The sequence below is a fragment of the Podarcis filfolensis genome (assembly GCF_964270895.1).
Source record: "Podarcis filfolensis genome assembly, chromosome: 12".
Lineage (NCBI taxonomy): Eukaryota > Metazoa > Chordata > Lepidosauria > Squamata > Lacertidae > Podarcis > Podarcis filfolensis.
The window spans coordinates 38,345,495-38,364,414 of NC_139614.1; the positions used below are offsets into that span (position 1 = coordinate 38,345,495).

Below are 18,920 nucleotides of genomic sequence, written 5' to 3' on the forward strand. Positions count from 1 at the left end.
CTCACAAAAGCTGGGATTCTGAAGTGAGATACCCACACAGCGGAAGTTGCCTTGAGTTCCAGTCACAACAGAGAGACAGCTTAAGGTCCAAAGAGTTTGACTGCTGCAGAAGATCAGGCTTCAGTAATACAGTTCGGGACTTGATATATTCATACACTTTGTAGGCTATGCAGATAAAGATATGTACAAGTAGAAAGTATTTCTGTTGCTCCAGCAATTCAAGACATAACACGGATTCCGACAGCACTCACTCACTGACTCTCAGGACAAGACACCGGACAGCTGAGCAGAGATGCCTCCATCACCTATATCAGGCATCCCCAAACTCGGCCTTCCAGATGGTTTGGGGCTACAACTCCCAGCACCCCTAGCTAACAGGACCAGTTGTCAGGGATGATGGGAACTGTAGTCACAAAACATCTGGAGGGCCGAGTTTGGGGATGCCTGACCTATACAGGTGGCACTGGACTGTTGCCATAGCAACTGGCTTGGCTGACTCTGACCCTATTGCCTTATCCTCATACATGTGATGATTTGAGCTCATCAAGGAAATTATCCCTTTCCTCCATGTCTGATTCCTCCCAAAACAAATTCCACAATACTTTAGAGTTATAAGATATGGAACCGTAGGTAGAGAAATGCATACTACTACAACATCCCACGACCCCCGTAGACGTAATAATAAAAAAATAATGAGAGGATGACATAGGCTATGAGATTAACCCCACTCAGTGGACCAGAATGTGGTCTAAACCCCCCTTTAAATCCATATCAACGAAAAGGAAACAACTCGCTCTGAAACTCACCTACAGGTGGTACCTAACATCAAGGAAATTAGCGCTAATACGCCCAGGAACCTCACCAAAATGCTGGAGAGGGTGCACCTCCACAGGCACATACCTCCACATGATGTGGGAATGCCCCAAAATCCAACTATTCTGGACAACAGCCATACGAGAAATATGTAAAATAACTAAACAAGAATTAGAAATCACCCCAGAACTGGCCCTACTAAACATCTTCCAAGACAATAATGCCCACTCACATCACAAAGAACTCATAACCCACCTACTCTCAGTAGCCAGAAACATAACCAGACACTGGCGAGACCTGTCAGGAGTAAGCATGGACCAATGGTACTAAATAGTATGGGAAACAGCCTTACTAGAAAAATTAACCAATAAACTGAAACTGACATGGGGACAAATAGAAGAAGATGCCTTCACCCCGGTATTGCACATAACTTTTGTAAACCTAAAAATCTTGGAAAAAATACATTAAAAAATATTTTTAAAAAGAAAATATGACACAAGTGAAACTTGCTATATTGTATATTTTGGGTGCTAATATCACAGCATCTTTGGTTTAACAGAGAACATAAGATATACTACCTTAGTAGGCCCCTAAAGATCTGGGATAAGAAGGAGGGGTTCCCACTTCAATGGGTGGTATTTCCAAGCAGGTTTGAACTTTGGCACTGAATTTCTTTTTAAAAAGGCACTGATTATGTATTCCTTTCTCTAAAGCAACCTCCCCCAACCTGGTATCCTCCAGTTTTGCACTACTATTCCCATCAGCCTCTGCTGGCACGGTCAATGGTCTGGGATGGTGGGAGTTGTAGACCAACAACATCTGAAGGACACTAGGCTAGTTAAAAGCTCTAAAGGCACCTTGGGTGACAAAGATGTAACAGCACAGGTTGAAAATTCTCAACATTTCTTCCAGTACATCACCAGTCTCTAACCCAACCCAAATGGAGACCCATAGTTTACAGCAGGGGTGGAGAACTTCTAGTCCGTAAGTATAATTAGCAGGGGTACATTTTTGTGAACCACTTTGAGGTGGTTTTTTTGTTTGTTTTTTACATTCAATCAGTATAGAATTTTAATGAAATAAATAATAAGGTCTGTGAGGCCTCATTTGGCCCACAAGACTATTTCAGCCAAGCCATGCCTGCCTGCCCTACATCAAGTGTTGACCAGGTAAAAACGTGGCTCAACTGAAAGGGGTTTTGAGGCGCTGTCAATCAGTGGAATGTTGGCGCCTGAAATATCCTAAGCAAACTGCTGTGTGCAGGGCTTTGCAACACCTGACAATCAGCTAATCACTGGGTCTTACGAAGCCCTATGAAAAGTGCTCTTCATGGGTAAGACCCATGTGGGCAAAAGAGCCACCTGATGTAATCGTGATGTCAGTGGTCCTGCTCACTTTCCAAAGTTGGCCCGCAAGTGGTGGGAGAGAGAACACTGAGGAACAATAATAATAATAATAAAATTTATTTATAACCTGCCCTCCCCAGCCAAAACAGGGCTCAGAGTGGCTAATATCATATATATGACATATTACCATAAAATCAAGCAATCAATTAAAATACATCCTACCTCCTAAAATCAAGTCAGAATCAAAGTAAAATCCAATCAGATGGCAGCCTGCAAGGTAGGGATGGGGACCTTAAATGCTCACCAGGAAGAGCCCACACCTGCCCTCTAGGTAATTCGTTCCATTATTGAACTGCTCTCATTGTAATATTGTCATGTTTACATTAGGCGGTTTCATAATACAGTATTTGTATCTGAGAAAGGAACTCCTCCAGCACTGGAGCTCTGGGCACTGACTGGAAGCTGTCTATTTGGCATTTTACTACAAAAGCCGAAGAAAGTTAAGAACACAGGAATAAAAATGAGACCGTGAACAGCCCCAAACAAGATCACCAGAAACATTATCTTAAAAAAGGTTCTGAAGATGTAAGAGGATGCCATGGAGAGTACAATAACTCCCAAGATAGTGGAAATAGCTCCCTGCGTAACAGGGTAGCCAAGGTGGTACAAAGCATCCACAGCCTTGTCATTCACTTTGTGTTTCTCATTGGCAACAAAAGCATAGGAAATATGGGCTGAGAAGTCTACTGAAAACCCTATGCAAATTACAAGGTTGATCGTGGATATGGAATCAAGATTCACATTCCAGAAGGACATGAAACCAGCTACACCGACAATAACAGAGGCAACAGCAAAGGTTACCCACAAAGAACAAAGAGGATTGGGAATGAATAGTAAGGAAATGAGTAGCATGGCTCCAGCAGCAATCACAACATTTTGAACTGTGTTCTGAACGATCACAAGATATTGATCAAAGTAAATAAAAGCTGGATGATAAATCATTAATGGTACCTTGCAGTCCTTAGCAAGACCTCTCAGCTCATTTAAAAGACTCCTCTCATCCACTGCAGTAGTAACATTGACTGTCTGTATGAAAAAACGTGACGCTATTATTTCTGTAGCAATAACATAAAAATCCCACTTGAAGTCTGGATTAATCTCAAAAAGGGTGGCTAAATTGTCAATGAAAAGCCTACGGTCATCTATATTGAAAGACATACGTTTAGCGACATCTTGGTAAGTTCTCAACCAGGACACTGATAAATTCTTGTTGACGTAGGATGAGCTTTCTAGTGCATTCATACAGTTTTCAACATCTGCACGGACAGATGAATCCCAATAAGCTTTGCTTTCAGTAACAACCACCATAAATACTACTACCCAAGTACAAGAGATAAAGGACTACCACAAGCACCTTGGTCCAGCTGTGCATAAGGAAGGGACCGTAATACTTTCTAAAGAATCCATTCATGGGGTGTTCAGTCTCTGCTCCAGTGGACTCATCAAAAGACCCTCCTACACAGCACATGTTATATGTGCAGCCCTGAGAATCCTGAGGCTCATTGTTCACTTTCATGAATGTGAGCCAGTGTCTGTTGCTTTCTTCTCGTCTCCCATTTAAAGCAAGAATGGCCCCAAGAAATGTCAGGCTATATAAGTAGCAGAACACAAAGGCTGTTCCTGTGTAGATGCAAAATGCCTGAACGGACTGGAATGAAGTTGCAATTCCAATGTAGAAGGCTAAAACGTCTGTGAGGGTCGTGATGGTAATGGACACAGCTGCTTCTCTGTAGGTGTCAGCCATTCGATCTCTGACACTGTCCTTCACTTTAGTCTGCTGCCAGCAAGACACCAGGATGAACATGTCATCAACACCAACCCCTGAAGAACGGCAAATATATAACATATTAGTTCCTATATGTCATGCGAGAAGAGAAATACAGTGGTATCTTGAAACTCGAATGGCTTGGCTCCCGAAAAAAAAGGCTCCTTAACGTCGCAAACCCGTAGATATGTAAGAGAATTTTCACCCATCACCATACTTAAATATATTAATGAAAAGCCCAAAGGAGAAGTCAGGAGGAATGTGTACATTTGCTCACTTACCAAGGATAAGAAATGGCGAATTTGCAACTGTGATAACAAACGGCACCCCACAAAAGAGCAGCAATCCAAAGCTGCTGACGACAGATAAGCCTGCTGACAGCACCCCAAAAGCTGCAACCCACACTTTTGTCCGTACACAGTCCAGCCTGGAAAACAGATTAAGAAGATTCTAATTCGATTCAGAGTATCATGGTACACGTGCTAATCCCCCCTCCCACTGAACCAAGCTAAACCCGTTGTGGTGCGAGGACCCGACCCCCGCGAAGTGAAATGAAGACACAAGGACAAGTGATATAAGGTTGATGGGCTAGAAAAGGCCACAACTTTATTGATTACAGCAATGAAGAGGTATTGGCTTAGGCATTGGATCGAAACAAGTGGGTTTATTCACCAGTAGGTGGAGCCTGTTGATGCTAATCCAACTATAGGCTCACCCCTGCTGTCACCGAGGGTCGTGCCATGGCCTCCCGCCAAGCAGGCATCGGACAGAATACACGACCGCCAGATTCCTTTAACGGAATACCCCTAAAAATTGAAGGCATAGGCGATGGCCACACCTAGCACTTCGACACACAACACATTATTCCAATGCCTAACCTACCCACCAATACCACAAAAGTTGTGACGATTGCTACGAGGTAGGCGAAAAAACCAAAAAGCCTAATGCCAAATGGAAAAACTCCTACCAGGCCCCCCGGGCAACCAGGGCGACCAACCTAAGGTCCATAGCAAGGCCAATGACCTAAGCCCTAACTAAAAGGGAGTGGAGGGTGGGTGACTTGCGATGGGACGCTGATGAGGAATGAGGCCAGGGAGAGGCTGGCACTGCAGCAAAAGGCTGCTGAACACGCCCCCTCCACGGCACCTGGTTGGGTGGCCATCGGGGGGGCGTGAGTGCCAGCCAGGTGAGCTGGAGGCAGGGGGCAACGCCCCCTGCTGGGCGGTGCTCGGGCTCCCGCCCACAACCACTCCCCTCTCTTTCAGGGAGGAGAGTCTTTGTGGTGCGAGGACCCGACCCCCGCGAAGTGAAATGAAGACACAAGGACAAGTGATATAAGGTTGATGGGCTAGAAAAGGCCACAACTTTATTGATTACAGCAATGAAGAGGTATTGGCTTAGGCATTGGATCGAAACAAGTGGGTTTATTCACCAGTAGGTGGAGCCTGTTGATGCTAATCCAACTATAGGCTCACCCCTGCTGTCACCGAGGGTCGTGCCATGGCCTCCCGCCAAGCAGGCATCGGACAGAATACACGACCGCCAGATTCCTTTAACGGAATACCCCTAAAAATTGAAGGCATAGGCGATGGCCACACCTAGCACTTCGACACACAACACATTATTCCAATGCCTAACCGCCACCCGAGCCAAAGGCTCGCCGCCAATACCCTCAAAGCTGCAACCAATCCCAGATACTTTTGATGACACTAGGTAACTAAATGTCGTTCCCCAAATCTGATAGGTGGACGCCGTCATTCCGGTATAAAGCTTGGTCGCCGATCCGGATACGGTCATGATAAATGACTTGGCCATACATAAAGCGCACTCAACGGGCTACCGCCCGGTTTACGAGTTTCCTGGTTCTTTCAATGGCCATACAGCTTTGCGCACCGCGCCAAACAGTTCTTTTCAGGAAGGAGGACCAGAACACCGACGTTCTGGGACACAAGGCTGCAAATGCATTCAAGTCTCTTTTTATGCTCCACAACAAGTCCACACTCCTTCTGTTAGCAAGGTCATTCTCCCCCAAATGAAACACAAGGATGTCGGGAGGGCCGAACTTGGCTACTTTCTCCCACAGCAATGGCATCAGCTCCTCCCAACGCATGCCTCTTCTCGAAAACCAGGAAACTCAAACACCATGTGGAAGGCCAAGATTGGATCCAAGACCGCAGCTCACCGCTTGTACGCGGGCCCAATGAACTATACTGTGGCCGCAAATCCACACGCTTCTTCTGAGCATAACTGGGGTAAAAGACAGAAAGAAAAAGGCGGGTAAGTAGGGAAAAGCGGCAGGTCGCATACTAGCGAATATAAGACTTATAAGCATTGGATTTCCACCGGCCCATCTCTTTGATCCTGTCCGCCGGTAACCCCAGGTGCGCAGCCGTGGTTGCGGCGCCAATTCTAAAGGAGTGCGCAGCGTACTCCTGGGAGGATAGACCACAAGCCTCAATAGCCTTGCGAAGCACTCTGGTGAATTGGTGCCTCAACAAGGGTGACCCATCTTCGTGGACCAGAAACGGACCCGGGCCGGGCGGTCTGAGGTAGAGGTACCTCCTAGTGTCCTTTACCGGGCATGGGCCCTGCTGTGCCGACGCCGTGAGCTTAACTAGGACACCCTTACCCGCCTGATCAGTCTTGGACTGACGTAGACGCACTGTCACGGTAGTTTCGGACAACTGCACGTCCTCGCACAGGAGGCCGCGTGTTGAACCTCGTGCACCAACTTCAAACACCACCTCACCAACTCTGAGCGCGCCAAAAAAAAGGCGATAGCGTATGCTGCGGAAAAGAGACGTGCCTCGAACCTGGACCAGCAAATTGACCTGAGTTTTATGCGTATCTGAGATAACCACCCGTAAGAAATCGGCTTACGGCTCTCAGGCCCTGGGAGGTTGCAACCTGCCCCAACCCTCAATGGCTCTACGGATCAAGAAGTCACTACACGGGTCATGAGCAAATGTAGCTTTTGAAAAGAAGCTGATGGCGGCTACGTGAATCTTTAAGGTTTAGGAGCACGTCCCAGATCATCGAGATGGGAAAGGTACTGCAAGACATCGTCAGTGGTAGGAGGTACGTTATGTGAGAGCCCAGATAACCCAGACCTGAAACCAAGGAAATCACACCAGGCCTTCTTGTAGGACCTGAGAGTGGAAGGTGCCACGGACGCTAATACTCCCTGTATCAATTTGCGTCTCCAAAGTTCCACAGGTACTCCGGAAAGGGTTCGGGCAACAGTTGTGCTCCAGGTGCAAGCGACCGGAAGCGAGGTATCTGAAATCAAGACAAGGCATCGGCTATGTCATTATTGGCTCCGGGTAAGAATTTGGCTGAAAATATTATGTTGTACTCAAGGCACCGGAGGACGAACGCCCGCAGAAGGGAGGAGACCCACTCAGACCGAGATGACTGCCTGGCTAGAATGTTCACCACCGCCAGGTTGTCGGTCCTGAAGCACACGCGGTGATCTCGAAACTCTTCCGTCCAGATGTGAACGGCCACCACTATTGGAAAGAACTCAAGAAAGGTGAGATCCCGCGTAACCTGCCCCAGCCCTCGATAGCTCTGCGGATCAGGAAGTCACTGCATGGATCGGAGGAGCTAATGGCATGTATTTTAAGGTTTTAGGCGCACGTCCTAAGTCATCGAGGTGTGAAAGGTATTGCAGAACGTAGTCAGTGGTGGGCGGCACGTTAGGCGAAAGCCCAGATGTCCCAGACCTGAAGCCCAAGAAATCGCACCTGGCCCTCTTGTAAGACCTGAGAGTGGAGGGTGCGACAGACGCTAATACTCCCTTAATCACTTTGCGTCTCCAACGTTCCACAGGTGCTCCGGAAAGGGTTTGGGCAACAGCTGTGCTCCAGGTGCCAGCGACCGGAAGCGAGACATCGCAGAAGGGAGGAGAGCCTTGCAGATCGGGATGACTGTCTCGCCAGTATGTTCACCACTGCCAGGTTGTCGGTTCTGAAGCACACCCGGCAATTTCGAAACTCCTCCGTCCAGATATGCACGGCCACTACTATTGGAAAAAACTCGAGAAAAGTGAGATCCCGCGTGATGCCCTTGCCCTGCCACCCCGTTGGCCAACGTTGCGCGCCCCATCGGTCCCTGAAATACAAGCCAAAGCCCAGGGACCCTGCCGCATCAGAATGGACCTGAAAATCCGAGGACAAGTTAAGAACATCCTGCCATAGGGATACTCCATTGTAGTGTTCCAAAAATGTCACCCAAACCTCTAGGTCGGCCTTAACTGTCTTTGGAAGACGGAACCTGTGGTGTGGGTGCTTGAGACCCACTGAAAGCCTGGCTAGGCGGGGAAGACCACTCTACAAGCAAAATTGAAATGACCTAACAGGGATTGTATGTCAATCTTCTCCTTAGGTAAGCGGGATGATTGGGCAACTGTGTCCAGCTCTATGCCCAAGTACGTGAGGCACACAGACTAACTGAATGTGGATGTTCATTATGCTTAAATATATTAATGAAAAGCCCAAAGGAGAAGTCAGGAGGAATGTGTACATTTGCTCACTTACCAAGGATAAGAAATGGCGAATTTGCAACTGTGATAACAAACGGCACCCCACAAAAGAGCAGCAATCCAAAGCTGCTGACGACAGATAAGCCTGCTGACAGCACCCCAAAAGCTGCAACCCACACTTTTGTCCGTACACAGTCCAGCCTGGAAAACAGATTAAGAAGATTCTAATTCGATTCAGAGTATCACGGTACACGTGCTAATCCCCCCCCCCACTGAACCAAGCTAAACCCGTTAGCACCACATGGATCGGCTATGCATGCACTGAAGCTGTGTGAAGCTTTGTTTTGAAGCTCTAGTTGCACAAAATATCTCAAAAAAGGATGCAAGCTTCCAAGCTCCCCAGAATGCTTCATCAGCTAGACAGTAAACAAACTAAGGAGGGGGGAGAACAAAGTTGGCTGTTGGTAAGGCCATTGAGTCTGCATTCTTAAGATGGAATGTGGGAAAGATAGCAGACATTCAGATGAAGCTTGGTAGATCTACTACCTCCTCTTAAGCATGCATACCCATGATACCTAATAATAATAATAATAATAATAATAATAATAATAATAATAATTTATTATTTCTACCCCACCCATTTGGCTGGGTTTCCCCAGCCACTCTGGGCGGCTTCCAACAGAAGGTTAAAAATACATTAAAACATCAATCATTAAAAACTTCCCTAAACAGGGCTGCCTTCAGATGTCTTCTAAATGTCATATAGTTGTTTATTTCTTTGACATCTGATGGGAGGGCGTTCCACAGGATGGGTGCTACTACTGAGAAGGCCCTCTGCCTGGTTCCCTGTAACTTCGCTTCTCACAGTGAGGATACCGCCAGAAGGCCCTCGGCGCTGGACCTTAGTGTCCGGACAGAGCAATGGGGGTGGAGACACTCCTTCAGGTATCCAGGACCAAGGCCGTCTAGGGCTTTAAAGATCAGCACCAACACTTTGAATTGTGCTCAGAAATGTACTGGGGGCCAATGTAGGTCTTTCAAGACCAGTGTTATGTGGTCTTGGTGGCTGCTCCCAGTCACCAGTCTAGCTGCCACATTCTGGATTAGTTGGGAGTTTCTGGGTCACCTTCAAAGGTAGCCCCACATAGAATGCGTTGCAGTAGTCCAAGCGGGAGATAACTAGAGCATGCACCACTTTGGTGAGACAGTCTGCGGGCAGGTAGGGTCTCAGCCTGCGTACCAGATGGAGCTGGTAGACAGCTGTCCTGAATTGACCTGCACCTCCATGGATAGCTGTGAGTCCAAAATGACTCCCAGGCTGTGTACCTCCTCCTTCACAGACACAGTTGCCCCATTCAAGACCAGGGAGTCCCCCATACACTCTCACAAAATGAAAAGATAAAAATGATTTCCCTTTCCTCAGCAATTACCTTGAGCATGAGATAATTGAGAAGGTTATTGTTAAGGTATATGTGATGGAAAACAAAGGGACCACTTCCTTAGTATTTTTTTCAAACTCTTCTTGTCTGGACAATGAAGTAAAATAAGCCACCTGCCATAGGGAGCGGGGGTGGGGTGGGGGAGAAGAGAAGATCACGTTAAATATTTTCTCTCTCTTAATATATAAATCTAAATGCTCACAAGAGTATAAAGACAGAGTGCAATTAGCAAAATATATTAGCCGAATATAAGTGGGACCTGAAATACATTTTGCAGCAGTGAGTGTTCCTGTACAGGGGCCCAGTATAGCAAACAATAAAAACATCCTTAAAACAATTCCAATACAGATGTAGACTGGGAAAGATCTCTACTTGCTAAGAGCAAGGTTCTTCAGTAGACACTTAAAAGACAGCTGATACAGCATCTGTGTAATATTCAAGCAGTGGGGAGTAATTCCAAAGGACAGGTGTCACAGCACTAACGGCCCAAGTCCTACATTGTGAGGAACAGACCTCCTGATCAGGTGGTATCTGCTGGAGGCCCTCAGTGACTTGACTTGCCATATAAGGGGTGAGGTGCTCTTTCGAATAGCCCTTCCTAAACAGTGCAAGACTTCATACACCAAGGGTTCAAGTTAGCCAGCCATGCCCTCTTTCAGATTAATTCATTTCACTCCGCATCCCATTGGATGCTCAACATTCTGAGGCCGCCCAGCAATTCTCAGTCTTCATTAAGCTGCTTGGTTGGGTTGGCTGAACAAAATCTCTAATGCCTCGAGTCACAAATGTGTGCACAGCCTATGACTGGCAGAAGCTTCAGCTGAGCACCACTGTCTGGCTTCAAACTTCTAGAGACAGCCACGAGTTTACATAACTTTTAAAATGGGATCAGACAAATCCACGGAGGATAATAATACCGATGGCAACCAGTCATGATGCTATTCCATGACTCCAGTTTCAGAAGCAGCCTGCCTCTAAGTAAGGTAAAGGGACTGCTGACCATTAGGTCCAGTCGTGGACGACTCTGGGGTTGTGGCACTCATCTTGCTTTACTGGCTGAGGGAGCTGGCGTATGGCCAGCATGACTAAGCCGCTTCTGGCGAACCAGAATAGCGCACAGAAACGCCGTTTACCTTTCCGCCGGTATGATGGCGACCAGCACTCTACTAATGTGAGCCCGTTGATTTTATCTTTTTATTTTCTTTTACTCCTTTTAAAGACTATTTTAATGAACACTGAGCTCAGATAAATTTAAGCACCTCACCGCATTCTATCCCACGCTTTGTATTCCTGACTCTTCTTGGAAGTTTAAAGCTGAATTGACTATCTTATCACATTGCGAAGAGTTTACAGGAAGACTCATGGGCTGTTCCCACCACAAGTTTGGAGGCACAGACGGAGCATAATTTAGTGTTATGCCAATAACCTTTGGCACACTCCTCCTCCTTGAATAGGATACTTTCAAGGAAAATACTCCCTCGACTCTTTGAAAAACCTAGGGAAGATAGAAGAGCGAGGTAAAGGGAGAGATGACTCAGCAATTAGACAGCCCTGCTGATGCGAGGAGGGGGGTTGGAAAACGCTGCAGAGAATCTGAGGACTTAGAGGAAATGGCATGTTTGCCCCTCACCAAGCAAACCAAAATCAGCGAATTCTTTAATGGAAAAACAAAGGATACTTTTAATATTCCGACCTCAAATAGCTTCTCTCCATTAGCAGAGATAATAGATAAGGAAACTACACCAAAGGAACTATCCGCTAGACAACCCACTAACCCCTTAAACAACACCATCACGAGACCAAAAGGTCCCAAAAAAGTTCCGACTATGCCCATTCAGGCAGAAGACTGCATCAGAGAACAAGAAAACCATCTCTCTGAATTACTACTGGAACACTCTACCACGTTAGACCTAGTGGCTAAAACCGTGGACTATATCTTTAAATACATAAGAGACATCAAAGGCTCCTTAGAGAAGATTATATCCTTTGTATCCCCAAAAGTTAATGTCAGCCCCGTAGATGCTTCATCGGAGGATAGGGCCGAACCAACACCTAGAGTACCTGTCCTACTGCGCTCAACCTCGCAGACTGGCTGCAAATTTGAAAATGAACAAACTATGGAAGATTTACACACCATATCTTCCTACAATCTCTCACTACAAGCCACTAGACTTTGTTTAATTATCCTCCCCTTCAAAGGTCAGGTTGTTAACTGGTCGTCTATACATGTCGCAAGAAGGCATCTAGCTGAGCTTTTGGGCGTAAATCCCCTTTCCATCGATCTGAAATCCACTGTCCACATTTACAGCAAGCCACACATGCAGAGGATACTGCTCACCTTCGAATCTAAAAAGTTTCCAACTTATATGATGTCCCTACGAAGCTACCTGACTAATTATGGAATTTTTATTACAAGAGTTTTTATCAACACTAAGATTTGCCCTCTTATACCCTACTCTCCAGCTAAAAGGAAAGCAATTAAAAATGAGGGCACCCCACCTACTACGAGCTCTACCTCTCCACCCTCAGACTTAATTAGTTGGACAGAGACCCCCATGCCCCTCCTATCAAAGGCTACTCATCTAGAGAATTCGATGGAGCAGGAGTTACTTGTTTCCTTCTCCCATCTGCCAAAAGCCGAACAAACAGAGATAACGGACAGACTAGATGAGTTATTACTCTATCTCCGCAACTCTGAAGACCTAGTGCCCACAAAAGAGGCAAATACTCCACCTAACTTGGAGCGAAAAATGGGATATGAATCTCCTCAGGTCACGTCAGAACACACACCCCTACTCTGCCCAACTGAAATCCACGCCGAAATCTCTGTGGCGCCCCTAATCACATTACCGGAGCTTCACCATCCAATGGATGCATCTTCCACGACCCCGGGAAAGCCCTAGATGCTATTGAAGAGACAAAATGACTCTCACCTCTACTACTATCCTGGAACGTTGCTGGATGGCAATCGAAAACAATGGACAAAGACGTTCTAACCTACGTATCACAGTTCAAGATCATCCTGCTCCAAGAAACCTGGATGCAAAATCCTTTTGAACTACACAATTATTTTGCTTTCCATTCCTGTGCCTCAATCGGCCCAAAAGGCGGAAGACCGGCGGGAGGTCTGAGCACCTTCGTATCGACAGATCTAGGAACCTCCCCTATCCAATTGAAAATCGATAAAAAATGGATTTTGGCTGTTAAAATATTCTCTACCCACTTTAAGATCATATGCATCAATGTTTACATTCACCTACTTATGAAACAAACTGATCTTAAAAACATCTGGAACGAACTGGAAGACTGCATTCTCCTTGTCTCAAATAAGTTTCCCTCTGCCTCCTTAATTATTGGTGGGGTCTTTAATGCAAGGCTAGGCCACTCAGACGAACAGCTAATCAACGAAAGTGGAATGGGTCCCCTAAATGCTAATGATGAACATTGGCCCCTATTCAGGCGTCATTCACTTGACCCAGTTACCAATTTTGCTGGTACATGTCTTTTTCTAATGGCACTTAGATTAAACCTTGTTATTTTAAACGGCCTCTCCTCGGGAGACTGCCCTGGCCAATTTACTTATTGGTCAGGCTTAAGGCATTCTGTTATTGACTACATCCTTGTCTCCCAAGAACTCTTTGATGAATATATTGAATTTACTGTAGATATAAGAACCGAAAGTGACCATCTACCCCTAAATCTTAAAAGGACTGAATTTTGGGAACCCTCTAGATGTGGGCTCGCCCCACAGACACCAGATCCTAATGTTCTACAACAAATAGGCAGATCCAGAATTAAATGGTCCCCTTATGTTAATAACAATTTTAGCATTTGGACACAATCAATGGAAGGTCAACTCCTCTGGGCTGATCTGACCTCCAACGACACTGAAGAGACCTCCCCAATTGACCATTATAACACTTTAATCCGAAAACTCCAACCGTTATTGTCAAGACTCAGGAGACCTAACCACAATGAGTCCCCTACCAACAAAAAATGGTTTGACCGCGAATGCATCCAGGCAAAACTTATACTCAGGGAATGCTTTAAGGTCTTCCAGCAAAATCCTAACCCTATCACTAAATTAGAGTTACAACTTAAAAAAAAGAACTACAAAGAGTTACTAAAAACCAAAAAAAGAACCGCAGACTCTCTCATCTGGCAGGCCCTCATAAAAGCGTCAATAGAAAAAGACAATACCAACTTCTGGAAAATTATCTCCAGTCAAACCAAAACTCCTAACGAGGGCACAATAATCCCTGCAAACTCATGGGAAGAGCACTATAAAGTGCTGTTTAGGGAACATCGTCCTTCTGCGCTGCTTAACATCCCTTTAGATAATGATACACCATGGCCCCCAACATCTGAAACTGAGATCACTTCGTTAATTCTACAAATGAAATCTGGCAAAGCCCCAGGAAGTGATTTCATTGTCGCTGAACTTCTGAAAGCGCAAATAAACTGGTGGGCCCCGATTCTTGCAAATCTATTTTCATATATAGATAAGACAACTGAAATCCCTAAAGATTGGGGACTGGCTATAATTGTTCCTATATTTAAAAAGGGCAACCCCTCTGACCCATCTAATTATAGACCAATTAGTCTTCTGAATGTGATCTGCAAACTTTATACAAAACATCTATGCCTAAAATTATGTGAATGGTTAGATCATAATAACTTGCTAGAAATTGAACAAGCAGGGTTTACAACTGGACGTTCTACCATAGATCACTGCTTAGTGTTAGATTATTTTGTTTATAAGTATGTGAAACATTGGAAAAAGTCATTGTATGCGGCCTTTGTGGACCTAAAGGCAGCATTTGATTCTGTATCCAGGGGTAGGCTCTGGGCCAAATTGGCCAATATGGGTATTAACAGAAGGTTATTACTTCTGATGATTAAGCTTCATGAGAACAATACCCTCCAGATAAGACTCGCACAGGACGGTAGACTCTCTAGAGAAATCCCAGTCCAAAGGGGAGTTAGACAAGGATGCCTATTAGCCCCATTTTTATTTAACATCTATGTTAACTCCCTGGTCACATGTTGCCGTGAAATCGAAACCCACCCCCCCGTGTTCTCTAACGGCAGAAAAGTACCAGTTTTAATGCATGCGGATGACGCTGTTCTTCTCTCTCAAACCAAAGTGGGTCTGAAACGTGCCTTAGGAAAGTTTAGTGACCAATGTAACACTGAACTGTTAACAATTAACTTTGCCAAAACCAAAATTGTACATTTTAACCGCTCCTTCAGGAAAGATAATTGGAGCGTAAAGGGAAACGCCATTGAACAGACTAAGACCTTCCAATACTTAGGCATTACTTTCTCTTATAATGCCAAATTGTCAACACACCTGACCACATCAGCTATATCAGCAGGAAGAAGTGCAAATGCCATCCTTAGATTATTCAGAAGGAAAGGAGCTGGCTTCCTCCCGATGGCCCTAAAAGTTTTTCAGGCAAAATCTTTAGCCTAACTCCTGTATGGCTCTCAAATTAGCCCCTCTGCCAACCTTAAGACCCTTGAAACAGTACAATCAAAATTCTTAAGATCATTATTTGCTACCCCAAAGTGTACACCTAATGCAGTCTTAAGGCAAGAGGCAGGACTGCCCAGAGTGGAATTAAAAGTCTGGGAGCAAGCAATATCCCTCTGGCTGAAAATCCATTACAATCCTAAGGGACTGTTACCTTGCTTCCTGGCTGCAGCTCCCTATCCTCCTTGGCTTATGCAAATAACTAATAAGATCAAACAAATTGGCCTAAACCCTGAAAATCTTTTTATTGAAACTCCGAACAAGGCAAAAGCAATTATCACTCAGAGACTTTACAATGTCGAATTACAACAAGAAGACGCCCTACTCCCGGAGACGTATAGATGCTTAAAAGCTTGGCCTAATTTTGCAGCTGCCCCTTACTTAACTAACATCACTAACGAAGCTTATAGATGGGCTTTCTCTAGAGCCCGCTTTGAGACAATGCCCTCAGCAGTGCTGTACGGCAAATTCACGCGGGTACCAATGCATGCGCGTCTCTGCCCCTGTATGTCTAATAAGGTAGAATCTGTCACACACATCCTTCTATTTTGCGAATTTTACAGTGAAGAACGAGTTCAACTTATTTTGCCGCTTTTATCAAAATTTATACCCCTACAACATTATTTGGAATCCTCCCCCGAAATTCTACGAAAATACCTTCTGGAAGATTCCTCAAGCTGAATATCATATGAGGTGGCCAAATTTTGCACTTTAGTAATCAGGAAGCGTAAATCTCAAATCTGTTGAATGGCACACTGCGACGTTCCCTTGTGTAATCTTTTTCTTTTTTCTTTTTCTTCTCTTTTCTGATGTTGTTGTTGATTTCTTTTTGTTTGATCTTGTGGTGTTTAGTGTCACTGGCTTTTGCCGCAATAAAACTTGAACTTGAAGTATTTATCTACTTGCACTTTGACGTGCTTTCGAACTGCTAGGTGGGCAGGAGCAGGGACCAAACAACGGGAGCTCACCCTGTCGCGGGGATTCAAACTGCTCGGCAAGCCCTAGGCTCTGTGGTTTAGACCACAATGCCACCCATGTCCCTTATGCCTCTAAGTACCAGAGTGAGTTCTGTTTAATAGGGTGAGAGGGAAAATACATGCTAATGAATGAAAAGCTGCAACAGACTAACCCAAATGGAATAAAACTTACTGTCTGGAGCAGTTCCTTTACTTTTCTTCTGGATGCAAAGAGGCATATTAATAGCCTTACACTGAAATGTGTTACTGGCTCCAGTACTCAAACCACATAGTGGTGGGGGGAGGGGGGAGGGGGGAGGGAGAGAGAGAGAGAGAGAGAGAAAGGGTTTAACTATTCAGGCCTGGGTAGCACAGATAAACAGAACTAGTTGCACTAATAACCACCCTAGCTGAGAAAACAGATACAGTACAAATTTTGCTTGGGCTTGTTAGCTAACCCTCAGTTTTAGTATGCAGTGAGGTTCTGCTTTCTGTTCTACAAATGCTAAAGGAGCAGGTCCTTTTTTGTTTTCATTTTCACAAAGAAGGGGGAGGGGTTCCTATGAGTGAGGAGCTGTGGGTCGGATGATATGCATTTCGAACAAATCAGCCCATCACACTGACATAATCTGGCAGAGGTGTTGCTAAAGGTTAATTCAGGGCACCAAGCTTTTTGCAGTGGGGCCCAAATCTCAATCCCCTTGCTCCCCCTTTTTAAAAATATTTTGAAAGCTTTATTTATAGTGCAGTTGGAAGTCCTGCAAAGAATATTACTGTATTGTCCAAACCCCAGTCAACCACCATATTAATTTTCTAGAGGCATCTATGCACATCAATTACATATGCAAATTACATGAAAAATTATGTGCTGGGCCTAGGCTCTGGATCATTTAAGTATTCATTTATTTATCTACATAATTTATTAATCATTTTATATCAAGGGTGTGGAACCTTTTTGACCAGATCTCTCCCCATCCTACGGTCCAACTTTGAAATGTGTGTAGAGGCAATTGACAGATAAGGTGGTCCTGTCAAAGTTGGCCCACGGGAACGGGGATAGATGGTGCCCAAGCAGAACTGAAGTCCCAATGCATCAGCTGATGGGTGGTCCCTTCTGCTGGGATTGGTTGTATGTGCAGCTGATCTAGCCCTATCTCTACCTGCCCTGTGCCTGACATCACATGTGACATCAGATGTAGGGCAGGTGGGTATGGTTTGGGTAAAATGGCCTTATGGGCCAAATGGTGAAGCTTGGCAGGCCAAATTTGGCCCATGGGCTCAAGGTTTTCTGCCCCTGATTTACATCCAAGCATGTCCAAGCTGTGCAAAAGAAGTAATTCGGGAAACAGCAAGTACTGTATAAAAGCATAAAATGCATTTTTTAAACCTAGAGATTGACACAAGGCATAGTAATAATGTGCATCATTTTGAAAGAGGCACTCCTTGGCATTCTTGTTGCCAGAGATGCTGCAATAGCTTGTTTTCTAATTACTTACTAAAATTAAATATTAAATAAAATTTAATATTAAATATAATATTCAATATTCAATATTCAATAGTAAATAAAATTAAAAATTAAATAAAAAATTTTCCCTTTATTTCCCCCCAAAAAACTAGGTGCGCCTTATGGGGCGGTGCGTCCTATAGGGCGAAAAATACGGTACTATATTGTTACAGACTGGAACCATTTGTTATCCTCAGCAAACTTAGCCGCTTCCCTGTTCACCCCCAACTCCAGATCAGTGTGAACTGGTTAATTTATTTTTCCTCACTTACAAGGAGGAGCAAGTACTTATTCAGGACATTGAAATTCTGCTACCTATACACACCCTTCAGAGTCCTGTGGCATTAGAGGCATCACCAGAGATCATCCACACATTTTCAAGCCTGTCTTTGCAACCCTAACGACTGGAACATTTCCAGGGAAAAAAAGAAGCTGAAAATATAAAGGCGCCAAGTAATGCATTTGCATTTTTTGTGTTTGCACGGCACAATCGCAGTACTAGCCAGATTCCCTTGATTTGCTAGCTCATCATCATTTGGATGAGCTCCAGCCTAATGAAATGCTGGATCAGGGAGAAAGTTGGGTTATTCTTTCAGTCCTTCCAAGAATTTTACTATGCAAGCTGGTGTATCTTTCAAAGACTGTGTTCACACTTCTGTTTACTGTACACTTGCCGCATTTCCAGTGCAGAGTTTTTAATTCATGCTCCCATGACATGTTATGTATTTTGTACTCCATTATAAAATACTGCTGACTGGAGTCCTTAAGCCACTCCTAATTTGTCTCTCTCCTGCCATCAGCACCCTCAAACAGAAACAAATCTGACAGTAATGAAGCTGTCCTGATGAGAACAGTCAAAGGCAGAAAGAGGCATGAAACACACTGGCAGGGGGACGACGACAACAACAACTTACCGTATTTTTCGCTCTATAACACGCACCCGACCATAACACGCACGTAGTTTTTAGAGGAGGAAAACAAGGAAAAAATTATTCTAAACGAAACAGTGGATGTATGA

At 44.8% G+C, this 18,920-nt stretch overlaps 2 protein-coding genes across 2 annotated transcripts in view; both read right to left on the reverse strand.

The window, feature by feature from the left end:
* Nucleotides 1–1,432: 1,432 nt before the first annotated feature.
* The window catches only part of LOC310745980 (patched domain-containing protein 3-like), a 68,185-nt gene continuing 50,697 nt past the window's right edge, over nt 1,433–18,920 (reverse strand). Inside the window, exon 5 of the transcript XR_014540463.1 lies at nt 1,433–2,124. The gene's annotated coding sequence lies outside the window, so the exon portion shown is untranslated. The remainder of the gene's footprint in view (nt 2,125–18,920) is intronic.
* On the reverse strand, nt 2,261–11,175 carry LOC310746423 (patched domain-containing protein 3-like; the record flags this gene model as incomplete). The annotated part of the gene is given in 9 exon segments (XM_083580138.1): nt 2,261–3,531; nt 3,533–4,040; nt 4,266–4,434; nt 6,167–6,231; nt 6,614–6,797; nt 7,116–7,263; nt 7,385–7,493; nt 8,523–8,668; nt 11,171–11,175. Coding segments are annotated over 9 exon segments (2,313 nt in total). The 3' UTR covers nt 2,261–2,552.